The sequence below is a fragment of the Triturus cristatus genome, chromosome 1_1 (genome assembly GCF_964204655.1).
Source record: "Triturus cristatus chromosome 1_1, aTriCri1.1, whole genome shotgun sequence".
NCBI lineage: Eukaryota > Metazoa > Chordata > Amphibia > Caudata > Salamandridae > Triturus > Triturus cristatus.
The window spans coordinates 137,371,773-137,385,631 of record NC_140579.1 but is presented as its reverse complement, the minus strand read 5'-3'; the positions used below and the strand labels follow the sequence as shown (position 1 = coordinate 137,385,631).

Here is a 13,859-nt window from a genome sequence, read left to right as displayed (position 1 = left end):
GCGGTGCAAGGTCTCCTAACAGAGCAGGTGCAGCGAGGGCAGCAGTGATGCAAGGTCTCCAAACAGAGGAAGAAAAACAAGGGCAGCGGTGCAAGGTCTCCTAACAGAGCAGGTGCAGCGAGGGCCGCAATGATGCAAGGTCTCCAAAGAGAGGAAGTAGAACAAGGGCAGCGGTGCAAGGTCTCCTAACAGAGCAGGTGCAGCGAGGGCAGCAATGATGCAAGGTCTCCAAACAGAGCAGGTGCAGCGAGGGCAGCAGTGATGCAAGGTCTCCAAACAGAGGAAGTACAACAAGGGCAGTGGTACAAGGTCTCCTAACAGAGCAGGTGCAGCGAGGACAGCAATGATGCAAGGTCTCCAAACAGAGGATGTACAACAAGGGCAGCGGTGCAAGGTCTCCTAACAGAGCAGGTGCAGCGAGGGCAGCAGTGATGCAAGGTCTCCAAACAGAGGAAGAAAAACAAGGGCAGCGGTGCAACGTCTCCTAACAGAGCAGGTGCAGCGAGGGCAGCAATGATGCAAGGTCTCCAAACAGAGGAAGTAGAACAAGGGCAGCGGTGCAAGGTGTCCCTTACACAAATAATAGACTCCAATAGAAGCAGTTGTACCGTGCCCCCCTGGCACAGAACAGATATAGAAGAGGCACCAGGTCCCCTACGTTGTACAGGGTCAACACAAGCAGCAGCAGTGCTGAGCTTCACTGATAATGACTAGTTTCAGGTCAAACAGAAGCGGCAGTACATGATGCAGAGACTAAATGGTGCAGGTAGTGGGACCATCTCAAAAGGGCAGTCCAGGTGGACATCTGGTGTCAGAGAGGTGTAATTGATGGGATTGGAGGATAAGTCACCGTTGAAGGTGCTGCTGAGGTGGAGATGGCACTTGGGCACAGATGGTGTCAGGTCATGGGTGGCACCAGTGCCCAGATGTTGTTCGGTCCATGGCAGCGCCATTCCCTAGGGAGCGTATGGTGCAAGAAGGCAGCCATGTTCATGGGGTTTCCCCACCTGGGTGGCATCAGTTCTCAAGACCTGCGTGGTCCTGGGAGGCTCCAATATTCACAGCATATGCCCACCAGGGCAGCATCAGCGCTACAGGGCTCTTGGGTCCAGGCAACACCTGCACCCGTAGGGATCTAGGTCCCACAGAAGTGCAAAAATCCTCAGGTGGCATGTGGTGCAGGGCGGCACTATTTCGCAGGGGTGTACAATCCAGCACAATTCAGTTGTGTCATTCAGAGGCGCACCATGACTCAGGATGTGTGCTCTCTCTATGTAGGTAAGTTCCCAGAGGACTTCTCTATCATGGCCCTGGTGAAGGCCAAGGCTGGAGTCCAAGCCTTCCTCTTCTCCGTTTATGATGAAAATGGCGTCCAGCAGCTTGGCGTGGAGCTTGGGCGCTCACCCATCTTCCTGTATGAAGACCACACTGGAAAACCTGCACCGGAGGACTACCCAATCTTCAGAGACATCAATCTGGCAGACGGCAAGTCAGTATCTCAACATGTGCTTGCTCTCTGTGTCCTCCTACCTGTCTTGCTTATCTGAGGGGATGCTCTCTCCTGCTGTGCTCTGCTTCCTGTTGGACCTGCTGCTTTCTCCCTCAGAGTGCAGCAGTGGAGCCTCCATGTTCATCTCCCCTTCCTTCTTTCCAATCCTACTCATATGGCTCATTTTATTTTCTTTCTTGATTCTTTTGTGACTTCATCATCTCCTCCTGTCTCCAGCTTTCAAGTTGCATTCTTCTCCTTGCCCGTCCTTGGTTTCTTGGTTGGGAAAAGAGAACCTGTTTATTAATTTATTTTCTCTTCCCACTTAATTTCCTTCTTGTCTCCCCACCTTCCTATGCCTTTGTCTTCCTCATCTCCACCTTGCGGTTTGTGTTTGGTTTCCTTTTTGGTTCGGTCTTGACTCTCTGTGGGTCTCTTCCCTCAGGTGGCATCGAGTGGCCTTTAGTGTGCAGAAGAAGACGGTCACTCTCATCCTGGACTGCAAGAAGAAGGTCTCCAAGCCACTGAAACGCAGCAACAACCCAATTGTAGACACCAAGGGCATTGCGGTCTTCGGCAAGCGCATCCTGGACGAGGAGTTCTTTGAGGTGAGAGTTGGGTCTATGGAGCTGGCTCTGCTCTTCTGACATCCTATTGACCCTATTAATCCAATTCCCAGGAACTTAACTTATCGAAAGGACAAGGAAAGAAAAAGTTAAGTTGATATCTTCACCTTCACCATTAACAATGGCCACTGGATGCAGAATAAAGCCCCAGGGCAGGGATTAAAACCTAAACTGCACTTTCCTGTTTTGTTCTCTCTCTGGTGTGTTGTGTGTTCAACGTCTGTGGTGATTGCCGCTCAGGAGACTGTATCATTAGTTGTGATCTCTAGGGAGGTGACTTTTAGTAAATGGCTGCGAGAGATCCAGCTATTTCCTCCTGGTGGGTTTGATACCTACCCAACTATATGGAAAATAGCTGCAGTAAACAACAACTTAAGGTATGTAGTTGTGCATGCATCCACAGATACAACCGCAACCTCACAAAGTTATCAAGAACAAAAGTTTTGAAAGCAAATTATTTTTTAAAGTAGACCTGGTTAAACTACATTTATAAGATGACTAGACTGACAGTGGTGGGCTGGGGAAGTCATTTGAACATAGCAAACAGGAACAGGCCCTGGAGGAAGCACTGATGGTGACTATCTGCCAGCCATGATTTTCCACAAACAGCGCTATGGATGCTAGGACTTGTAGGCTTGAAATTATGCTAAGAAATGTAAAAGAAGTCCCAGCATGCTTAGTGCTGTTGGCGGAAGGTTGTCACAACATGGAGCCAGTAGGGAAATATATGCAAATTGTATAGATATATTGATGATATCCTTATGATTTGGGAAGGAGATATGGCTAGTCTCAATGATTTTAAGATCTGGGTCAATAATCTGAATCCCCACCTTCATTTCACCATGACTATGCACAAACAACAAATCTCTTTCCTGGATGTCACCCTGACAGCCACAGAGGACACCCTTGTCAGCTCCCTTTACACTAAACTCACTGATAAAAATAGCCTGTTAAGATTCGACAGTGCACACCCACGGTCTCTCAGAGAAAATCTGCCAGTGGGCCAATTTTTGAGGGTGCGTAGAAATTGCTCTGATCTTCATACCTACAGGAAGGAAGCTGAGATTCTCGCCACCAAGTTAAAGCAAAAGAAATATCCTACCAAGATTATAGTGAAAGCTAACAAAAGAGCATGCAACACTCCAAGAGAGGCCCTATTAGAAATGAACATAAACACACAGCCAGATCAATTGATATGCGTCACCACGTACAACTCATCGTACAATGACCTGAAAAAAATAATCAACAAAAAATGGCCCATTTTAACATCTAACAAACTTACTTACGAGAAACCTATATTCTCATTTAAGAAAAACACAAGCTTGAGGGATTCACTTGTGCATACTGATACATTGACACCGACAACCACGAATCAGTTGACACTTTGGAACACTCCATCAGTCACGGGACATTACCCCTGCGGGTCTTGTGTAGCATGCCCCTTTACAGAACACACTAAAAACCTGGATCTAGGCTTACACTCCCCTTGGGAACAAAGATCACACACCAACTGTAATTCTGAAGCAGTGGTCTACTTAATCAAGTGCCTGTGTAATCTGATGTATGTCGGAATGACCAGCCGTAAAGTCAAAATCCGCATTAGCGAACACAGAAGCACGATACGCCGTGCAGTGACAGCGACTAAACTCACAGCACATTACAAAGAGAACATGCACAAAGACGCAGAAATCAAATGGACTATAATAGAGAAGGTCAAAGGCACTGGTAACCTACAGCGCAGACTCCTTGAACGAGAACAGCGGTGGGTGTATCGGTTGAAAACCCATGAAAAGGGGCTCAATGACTGCATACCTTGGAGTCAACTAAATAGATGAATTATTCAGTGACTCCTCTCTCTACCCACTAATGACCCTCTCTCCCCATAGGAAGAGTTGTTGTCATAGTATATTCAATTATTGAATATCGGAAATGTCCCCCACTTGAGTATAGATATGGCCTGCATTACACATATCACCAGGACAGTGTAAATACGCCGAAATTGAAGACTTCGACAAAAAATCCAGAGACACGTATGCATGTAGATAGCATATGCATCAGACGCGTCTCCCATACATCTTCAATGCACAAGAGTTATATGCTTGGCCAAGAAATAACATTCTCTTGACCAACAGCACTCTAAAGTTAAAGCCTGTTTATGCCATTGACAGTATCTTGGTACGCACCACGTTCCGATTCTGACACGGGACACACACTAGTGGCGAGCCATGCCGCTTGAACCTACATTTCCCATGAACCCTTAGTCAGCGCACGTCACGTTCCTATGACACGACGATGTCCAGGCGTGGGCGTCGCTGACAATCAACAGCGACTTCCCGCTCCAGACGGAAGTACAAATACGGCGGTCCCCGACCTCCATTTGCACAAGCCGGGGACCGGAACCCAGCAGGTTAGCAGGCGGGGCAGGTCTCTTGATGAAGTAAGTACTTTTTGAGAATTAAGGGACACACGGTTTTCCTAAGTTCCCCTGTCACGGAGCGCCGCATTACGGAGACTTCGCTTTGAGAAATTCCCTTACACCGGGCGCTTGCACACCCTCTTTCTCCCTCATGGGGCATACTACAGGGTTTGACTACAGAGCTACCCCTACAGGCCATAAGGTCCCCTGAGATACGGTGACTCTCCAAAGTTTGGGTAAGAGAATATATGTTTGTTTTTATGAATATAAAGAGTACTTCTGTAATGGCAGTCACAACATTGCATTTTTTAAACTTCACTATGGATACAGGAGTGAAGAAAGAGATTGAAATACAGTGATCTATACTTTGTAAACACGCACGGTCTGGCATGCAGTTAGTGTCAGTATGCGAGCAAAATCGCACCACACAATAATCTGTCACGTAGCAATATTATGTACAGATATAGATGTGAGTGGCACATGTTTGGAAGAGATTGAACACTACTATGTAGCACAGTCATTGGGCACACATGGGCTCGGTCTCCTTCCTAAGCATGTATATGGGAAACAGCATCATGGAAATACCACAATATGCTCATTCAATATTGTATGCTGTTTTTCTTTGTTCTCTTCACAGATGGAGAACCACGCATGACAGATAACTCATCTGTCACACACATAAGGAGCGGCTACTCTGCCCTTTACTCACTGACAGGATAGGGAATCCCCCCTTTCTCTGTCCCCCAGGGAGGCCGACCATTGCCCTGAAGAGAGTCCAGGACCTTTAAGGCCACATATGGACTGAAACATGTTGGCACTAGGGTCACAGGACCATAATACTCCAATTGATACGTTTTTAAGACTTTTTAATAACCCTGACAGACCCAAGAATAAAGGGAAACTGGGGATCTTTCGGAGGTGTTTTATCTTATAGTCCCCCTGGTCTTCAACTATTCCAAAGAGCTCCCAAACACTGTGGTCGAGCCCACCCCGACTTATAGGCGTCGGGGTGACCCGATGATGAAGCATGACACCACTAGGGTGTGTGAGGGTAACTAAACAAAAAGGAATTGCTTTCTTGCTCACCCTTTGGTGAAGTTACACACCTATCCTCACACTTCATACTTCGCTTCTACCCATTTAAGTGCAACTTGATTGACCACTACGTGGTCAGTTGGAGTAATTTTTCGTGGTTTAATGATTTGACTTGGGAGGTACTACTTCGACCCTCCAGGCATTGGAAAAAGTTTTTTCTTAGCCTTTTTGTGTACACAGGGTTTGATACCTACCCAACTATATGGAAAATAGCTGCAGTAAACAACAACTTAAGATATGTAGTTGTTAAAATTGTGCATGCATCCACAGATACAACCGTAACCTCACAAAGTTATCAAAAACAAAAGTTTTGAAAGCAAATTATTTTAAAAGTGGACCTGGTTAAACTACATTTATAAGATGACTAGACTGACAGTGTTGTGCTGGGGAAGTCATTTGAACATAGCAGACAGGAACAGAGGGCCCTGGAGGAAGCACTTAGCAGGCGCTGCAGAGGCACAGCGGTTACCGGAACCCGCGTTCTGATCGTGACTGTCTGACAGCCATGATTTTCCACAAACAGTGCTATGGATGCTGGGACTTGTAGGCTTGAAATTATGCTAAGAAAAGTAAAAGAAGTCCCAGCATGCTTCGTGCTGTTGGCGGAAAGTTGTCACAAAATGGAGCTAGTAGGGAAATATGGAGTAGGGGGAATTCATGGGAGATTATTTAATTAACTGAACCAAAAATAAATGACTGTGGGGTGGAGGGGGGCCATAATGAAATACTTGTGCGCCTACAGCAAAATGTTGTGAGGCATCCCTAAAATGACACTTAGGCTGGCCTCCTCAACGACATACAATAGCCTCTATCAAAGCTGGGTCTTTTACAACTACGGTATGGCACCCAGGTAGGTGGAAGCAGTGGTGTAATGCAAAATGATGGGCTGTGCCTGCAGAATGTGATGAGGGGTCCCTCGTCGCCAATATCCTACAGATCTTAATTGAATCTGGGCTCAATGGGGCCCCATTGAAAGGTTCCCCCCACACACACGGTGGTTGGGGGCCCTCCTGCACCACAGGGGCTGCAGGAGCATGTGTTATACCTGTTGGTGGATGTCTGCTGAGATGGGGGGGGGGCGGTAGGAGCTAGACAGGCTGTAGTGAGCCGTGGCGCTTATATTCACAAATACCTCAAAAATAGATTTTGATAAAAGCCACTTTTTGGGACGTCTTGGTCACATTGGCTGCAACTATATAACAATAGTTTGTAGATAAATAGTAGGTGTGTAGTTTGTCCACTCAGCTTGCATTCAGGTGGCACAGATGCGTGCGCCTGGACCATTTGAGTGGACGGGTTTTCCTCTTTCAGTTGCACCCTAAAGGCAGCAGAGGCTTTTAAGGACGCTGGAGAGGAAATAAGGAATATACCAGCGCCTGGATACCCTCATGGGTGACAAGTAGCGCTCTACAAATCTACTGATTGATTTATTGATTGACTGGAGAGGTACATGTTTTATTCTAACTCCATCCTGGATTATGATAGGGAAAAGTTAAAATTTCCTTTTTTTTTTTAGATGGGTTTAAATGTAATTATTGCTGACAGATTTAAACCTGAGGGTGCAAATGAAGGTGGAAAAATCACAGCGGGGTTGTCCTAACTTTTAGAAAGTCCACTTGTTTCGTCCTCCTGCGAGTTTTTGAGGTGTGATTGTGGTGTTCCCATGTGGTGCTGTAGACAAATGTAATTTTGAACATTTGCCACCCTCCAGTCAAATAAAAATGTTATTGGTTTGATAAAATGCCACTATAGGCAATACAAACTGAATTTAACAAGAATTATAACAAGCTTACAAAGACTCTAAAAGGCTGTAAAAATATAGACATGCCATGTCCTTTTAAAAAAACACCTAAAGCACACCTCTCCTTAGTCTATCAGGTTAGACCTTGGGTTTCTAGGCCGGAAGACACATCCAAAAATGTCAGAAAGCCACTAAACTGCCACCAAGAGGAAGGCAAAGTAACCAATACATGAGGTGAAGGGAAGGTGACTACCAAGTGCCATAGAAGAACAACCAACTAAATACAAACAAATGCACACCCCTAAAAACAGAGCTTTCTCAGACCCTTCCTAAACGGGAAGGTCAGTTTCAATTCTCATATAAGGGGCAAAAGCACCAAATATTGAATCAGCTGCTCCAATTTGATCAATTCTCTGCACACACATTATACACTTCCTCCTTGTTCTCTCGCACTACTCTGTTCCCAGCCTTCAGCCTCAGAACATGTACTGCCCACTCTGCTCAATGCTCTTTCAGCTCACAGACTGTCATGCTGCTTCCTGCCCCCCCTGAACACTCACTGCCCTCTGCTGTACCTGCTGATAAGCATGAAGCTCAGTGCACACATCTATAAGACAGGCGGCATTTGTGCCCCACTTGAGTCTGCAATGATACCGATGCATTCACAGAATGACCAAGACATCATACACATAATTGCAATTACATTTGATGCAATAAAAGTGTTTGGAGCTGCACGTGTTTAATCCAGCATCATACTTAAAGTTTCAAATCAATGTCATAACTGGTTGACCAGTGACTGCACATTGAAAAAGATATGTTTTGCAGATTCTGGCACTAGGCTACACATTAGGTATAGTGTCGTATTTAAAGGGATTTATTGAAACACCCATTTCATCAGCACAATATGGTTAATGCTTCAGTGTGAATCCCTGAATCCTTGAGTTAATGGGCAAGTATTGAGACTCTAACACAAGGGTGCCTGCTGAAAACCTTTCTGCCCATCACAATAAGAGCCTCAAGGGCTGTGAACCACTAGCCACGCCTACACTTCCTGTGGTAGTGCTGCCTCCTGTGGTTGTACTGTATAGGAGCTGTGCCAAACACCTCTGAAGGATGAAGGTGACAAGAAACCATCCAAGCCAACTCCCCTGTTCCAGGGCAGAGGTCTGGAGCACTTTCAGGTGTCTCACCTGCATGTGATGATGTGCTGTGAGTGAAGCGCTATAAGACACACCAGTGTTGTTCCTTCAGAAGTGAAGCTCCTTTCCTAAACTGCCCCACAGAAGTTGTCTCCCATGGTTATAGTGAGTAATGCATGAAGCTCCATGTCAGAGACCAAGATTCCAAGGGCCCCTGTTTGAGTAGTGGGAAGGCATTGGTCATTGTAGCCCAGGCTAGAACATACATGCCCAAATTTTAGGAAAAGAAAAGTGCGAGATTTATAAAAAAAATAAAAAAACTCTGAGAATGTGTTTTTACCATTTACTTCTACTGAAGCAGAGGCAAAATCAGGCAGCCGACAGCAAAAGTAAAGACGCTGTTGCCTTCAAGAATCGTGAGTCTCCTGCCTGAATCGGGTCTATTGGGATTTATACAAGCCACACAGAGGTTGGCGCCCATAGGTGTGAGTCATGCCCAGAGCCCCAAAGATTCCGGGGAGCCCTGTCCTGTTCCTGTAAGTGGCAGGATTTGGGCCTGGTAACCTTGTCTACAGGTGTCCACTGCCCTAGTCCTCTCTTGGGCACGCCGATGCAGTGGGACCCAGAATAGTGACCACAAACCTTGTTTACCAGGGTGGGGGCACTATAAGCAAGAGAGACACCTTTTTCCCCCTCCTGTGGCCACTGGGCTGGTTTTCTAATAGTATTTTAATATTCTGGACTCCTACAGAATCAGCAAATCCACCTAAAGCTGGTACCTTCAGCTCTTATCTGTACATACTCCAAACGGCAAATATTAACAGAAAGCAGTTTTAAATCTGTTCTTCCGTTATGTTTACAATCCCTGACTAATAATGTAATCAAAGGCAGAAGGTCAAGTCACCAATGAATAATTATGATTTTGTTTTAGTCCTATCTAGTATTCATGCCTGTGCAGACTCTTAAAATAACAAATAGCCGGTATTTACCCTTAGAAAGGCGACGACCCTGCCTGCTGCATCAATGGCTGAACCTTCCTCGAGCACGTGGACGCAGCGTCAGCTCCAGTGCATGCGCGGAGGAGAGCTGGTGTCGCGCCATGACGTCACGCGCCGCGGGTGCGTCACCGCCACGCCGGCGCAGGCCGCGTGCCTCTCCATGGGGCTATGATCCCACAGTGAGGGCGCGTCGCCGTCGGTTGTTTTGGGGTTCCCCCCTCGCCATGAGCTCCCGGTTAGGGAGGGGCCTTGCTTATCATATGTGCTCCCCCGCTTCTAAAATCAAGCTGCGCCCGCGTATCTTATGTCACAGACAGTCGCCCTTAACGCCAGAGACGTATGGCCACAGTTCCACAGAGTATGATAATGTATCACTTGTATCGTATGCCGAGAGCCATTGTTGATAATTCCGAGGTTCTCCTAAAAGAACCGGTCCGCAGGATTTAGGAAAGGATCCTTCCTCAAAGGAATCTATCAATAATTCACCCTCACGCAATAAAAGTCTCTATCGGCATGCGGCTCACAAACTGCAGCTAAATGATATTTTCCACTGCAAAAAAACACTGCTCTCTTCACTTCAATCAGGCTTCTCCAACTTCCTAGGGACATGTTTTTAGCCTCTCGTGGTTCTGGTCCTACCAGGTATCAATCTCTGTCTCTCTCCCTTGCCTCTGTCTACAGATTTCTAAGTTCTTCTGTGATCCGATGTTCGCATTCCTGTTGCAGCATTATTTCCCCCTAATTGTAGTGAGATGTTACTCCATCTGTAGAGATTTCATCCAGGCTGTAGTTTGAAGTCACAATGTTGCAATGTGATGTCACACTTGTTCAGGGTTATGTCACCCTGGTTGCGGGGTGATGCTACTACAGTTGTAGTGTGATGTCACTCCTTTTGCACCTACGTCACCCATGTTGCAGTTTGAGGTCTCGTTGCAATGTGATGTCACCCTTCTGCAGTGCGATGTTAGCCAGGTTGCAGTTTCTTCATTTTTCTTCATTAAAGGGCAGATTGATGTATCGGGGCTATGTGTGAACCTTTAAAGACGAGTGCCCTAAAGACAAATACAGCACTGCATGTAAACTCAGCGAACCTGCATAGGAAAATCCACACAGGAAATCTGCATTTGACAAGATTTAAAGAATAAACCATGAAGGTTTATTTACAATATAAGAATCATTACAGAATGCAAAAAAGGTATATGATTAGTCAATTCTAGTCAATATATTTAAAGCAAATATATGTTAAATATCATTGGCAGAAAATAGGTGATTTGCATCCAGGCAGACACATATTTTCGGCCTCGGAGGACGCACGCTTCCATGACGCTACGTTCATGGATAAATTCGTCCTCAGTAGACTTTATTCAGCATTAAGGGCTACGATAGTTGGCTTCCCTTTAGAACCAGACTCATTTGAGCCGCTGACTCTGCTCATTGAAAAGGAAAATGGTGCACACATAATCTCCAAACTGTACAAATTATGTATAGCACAAGTTCCCAGTGTGGTCGATAGGCTTCATTTGGAATGGGAGACCGATCTGGGGCATCCTATTTCGGATGACCAGTGGTCTGCCTGTTGCAAGATTACCAAAAACGTGTAGTTAAATGGTCTCCATAAGCTCTTACACTATAAGTTTCTTCGTAGAACCTACATGACACCGGCAAAACTGCATAAAATCGACCCTGAAAGGCCCCACACATGCCGGAAATGTGGCGCGCAACACGCTGATTTCGTCCATTTGACCTGGACATGTCCACGCATACATTCATACTGGGAACAAGTACACAAAATATTGGGAGACATTCTTGGGCTCACACTGGTTCCTATTCCGGGTTACACGGTCAACTTTCCTAAAGTAGTTCGGAAGCTAGCATCCCTTGGTCTCCTTCTGGCAAAACGAGAGATAGCATTGCACTGGGGTGGCAGGACTGTTCCTACGTCACATGGCTGGCTTAATAGATTGGCGTTCTGCAGCACAAACAGCGAGATCTATTCTAGCCTGCTACCCAGCACAGCACGCCCTAAAGATATCTGGGGCCCCTACAAGGCGTATATTAACACCCTGGACAATGCTTCACCCTCCCAGTCTAGCTCAGGGATAGATCCCACAGGGATTGGTTAGACCATTTGGCCTGCACACTGACATGTCTGGCTGGGCATTGTGCTGCATGGGAGTGTTTCGCCCTGCATCTCTTTTGCCCGGTCCACATCGTTGAGCACTCTGGAGTTCAGACCACAACAGATAGAGGGTACTGTTCCGCCACCTTGGTAAAAACTGGAGGGGTCATAGCTACGCAAATGGAGCTAAGGAGAATTAAATGTCATGTGATATGTTGCACAGCATGTTATATTTCTACTCTGATGAGATACCATTGTATTTTGAGAGGTGAGACGGACGTGATGTCATTGTTGTGTTTGTTATCTTATACCAAGGACGACTGTAACAACTGAAAAGAAATTACTGCTGGTTTGGCAATAAATGATAAATAAAGTTAAAAAAAAATAATATATCATTGGCAGTGAAAGCTTGGCAATATTCAGTTCAATTACACAATACCGAATATGGCCTAGTTTGAAACAAATAAGTCTAAAGCGCAATTTCACATATAAATTGCTCATTTAAGTAGGGGAAAAGAACACAATGAAATATTAGATAGATAAACAGACTAACATGGAGTCTGCTCTCTAAGGAGACTGAGAAGGATCCTTGGCTCGCATCCCATATGGAACATTTATATATATTTTCAGACAGAAAAATTGTGTAGTCAGTATAGTTCAACACAAAATCTACATTGAGCTATCTAATTCTAATACTAAAACAGAAAACCCATCACATGGTATAATGGCTTTTGCTTTACATCTAGTGAATAACACAGCATTATGTTCTACAACACAAAACAAAAGCACATTTCAAAATGTCAACAACACCTTCGTTCGGCCATAGGAAATGAGCATCACAAACACAAAGAGAACTACTTTAATTAATATAGTACAAGCAGTCTTTTTACTTGCACATCTTTCAATATTTGAAATTGCTTTTGAAACTTGACTAGGCCCACTTATGTCAACTTAAGAACTTTGTTGTATTCAATACAGAATAAACATTGCATTTGCATCTCTCTTATGTTAATTACACAAATTATTCATTTTTAAATGTGCTGTCACACAGTGTGCCACTGCTCCTGTTGTAGTGTATTGTCACCCCAGTCGCAGTGTGCTCAGGGTTCTTTGCTCACTTTCTCTGTCCTCTTTCCTCACAGGGAGATATCCAACAGCTGCTCTTTGCCTCCAACGCACAAGCTGCCTATGATTACTGCGAACATTACAGCCCAGACTGTGACACCCCACTCCCCAACACGATGCAGGCCCAGGACCCTAACCGCAGGGAAGACGTGAGTACACAAACATGTGATCTGTCCACACCTAGAACCCCTCACTGACGAACTGTGATTTTGCTCCATCGCTATGTTCAACCCTACCCTGAGGCGCATGTCTCAGGGTCACACCTGCTGTCAGACATACTCTAGGGACATTTAGAATCTCACAATGTCCACTTAATGTCATCACTGCAAGTCTAGAACCTGACTTGAACAGTATAATTAGATCATTGCATGCTTAGAACCTAGCCAGGGCAGTGTAATATGATCACTGCATGCCTAGAACCTGCCCAGGGCAGTGTAATCTGATTACTGAATGCCTAGAACCTAGCCAGGGCAGAGTAATATGATCACTGCATGCCTAGAACCTACCTATGGCAGTGTAATCTGAGTACGGTATGTTTCAAACCTAGCCAGGACAGTGTAATATGAACACTACATGCCTAGAACCTACCCAGACCAGTGTAATCTAGGTACTGTATGTTTCAAACCTACCCAGGGCCGTTGTAATATGAGCACTGCATGCTTAGAACCTACCCAGGGCAGTGTAGTTTGAGCACTGCATGCCTAGAACTTACCCAGGGCAGTGTAGTCTGATTACTGAATGCCTAGAACCTGCCCAGGGAAGTGTAGTCTGAATACTGCATGCCTGGAACCTACCCAGGGCAGTGTAGTTTGAGCACTGCATTCCTATAACCTACACAGGACAGTGTAATCTGAGTACTGAATGTTTCAAACCTAGCCGGGGCAGTGTAAATTAAGTATCCCGACTCTAGAACCTACATGAGAATTACATTTATAGCACTGCACATCTATGAAGAAACTCGGGCAGTATTTAACACACTGTGCAGCTAGAATCTCACTGGGGCAGTGTAACTCTAACACTGTAAGTCGAGAACCACTGCTGGGTGCTTACGACCTGACCGAGGAATAGTATATAAAGAACCAGGGCAATGTAACTAGGGCTCCTATAATGT

The 13,859-nt window shown here is 45.5% G+C and overlaps 1 protein-coding gene across 8 annotated transcripts in view; it reads left to right on the top strand.

Annotated features, from left to right (window-relative positions):
* COL11A2 (collagen type XI alpha 2 chain) overlaps window positions 1–13,859 on the top strand; it is a 348,341-nt gene that overhangs the window by 105,134 nt on the left and 229,348 nt on the right. For all 8 annotated transcript variants that reach the window (XM_085619742.1, XM_085619662.1, XM_085619350.1 and 5 more), the window contains exons 3-5: window positions 1,279–1,489; window positions 1,935–2,097; window positions 12,766–12,897. In XM_085619742.1, the coding sequence (XP_085475868.1) occupies window positions 1,279–1,489; window positions 1,935–2,097; window positions 12,766–12,897 (506 nt within the window). The remainder of the gene's footprint in view (window positions 1–1,278; window positions 1,490–1,934; window positions 2,098–12,765; window positions 12,898–13,859) is intronic.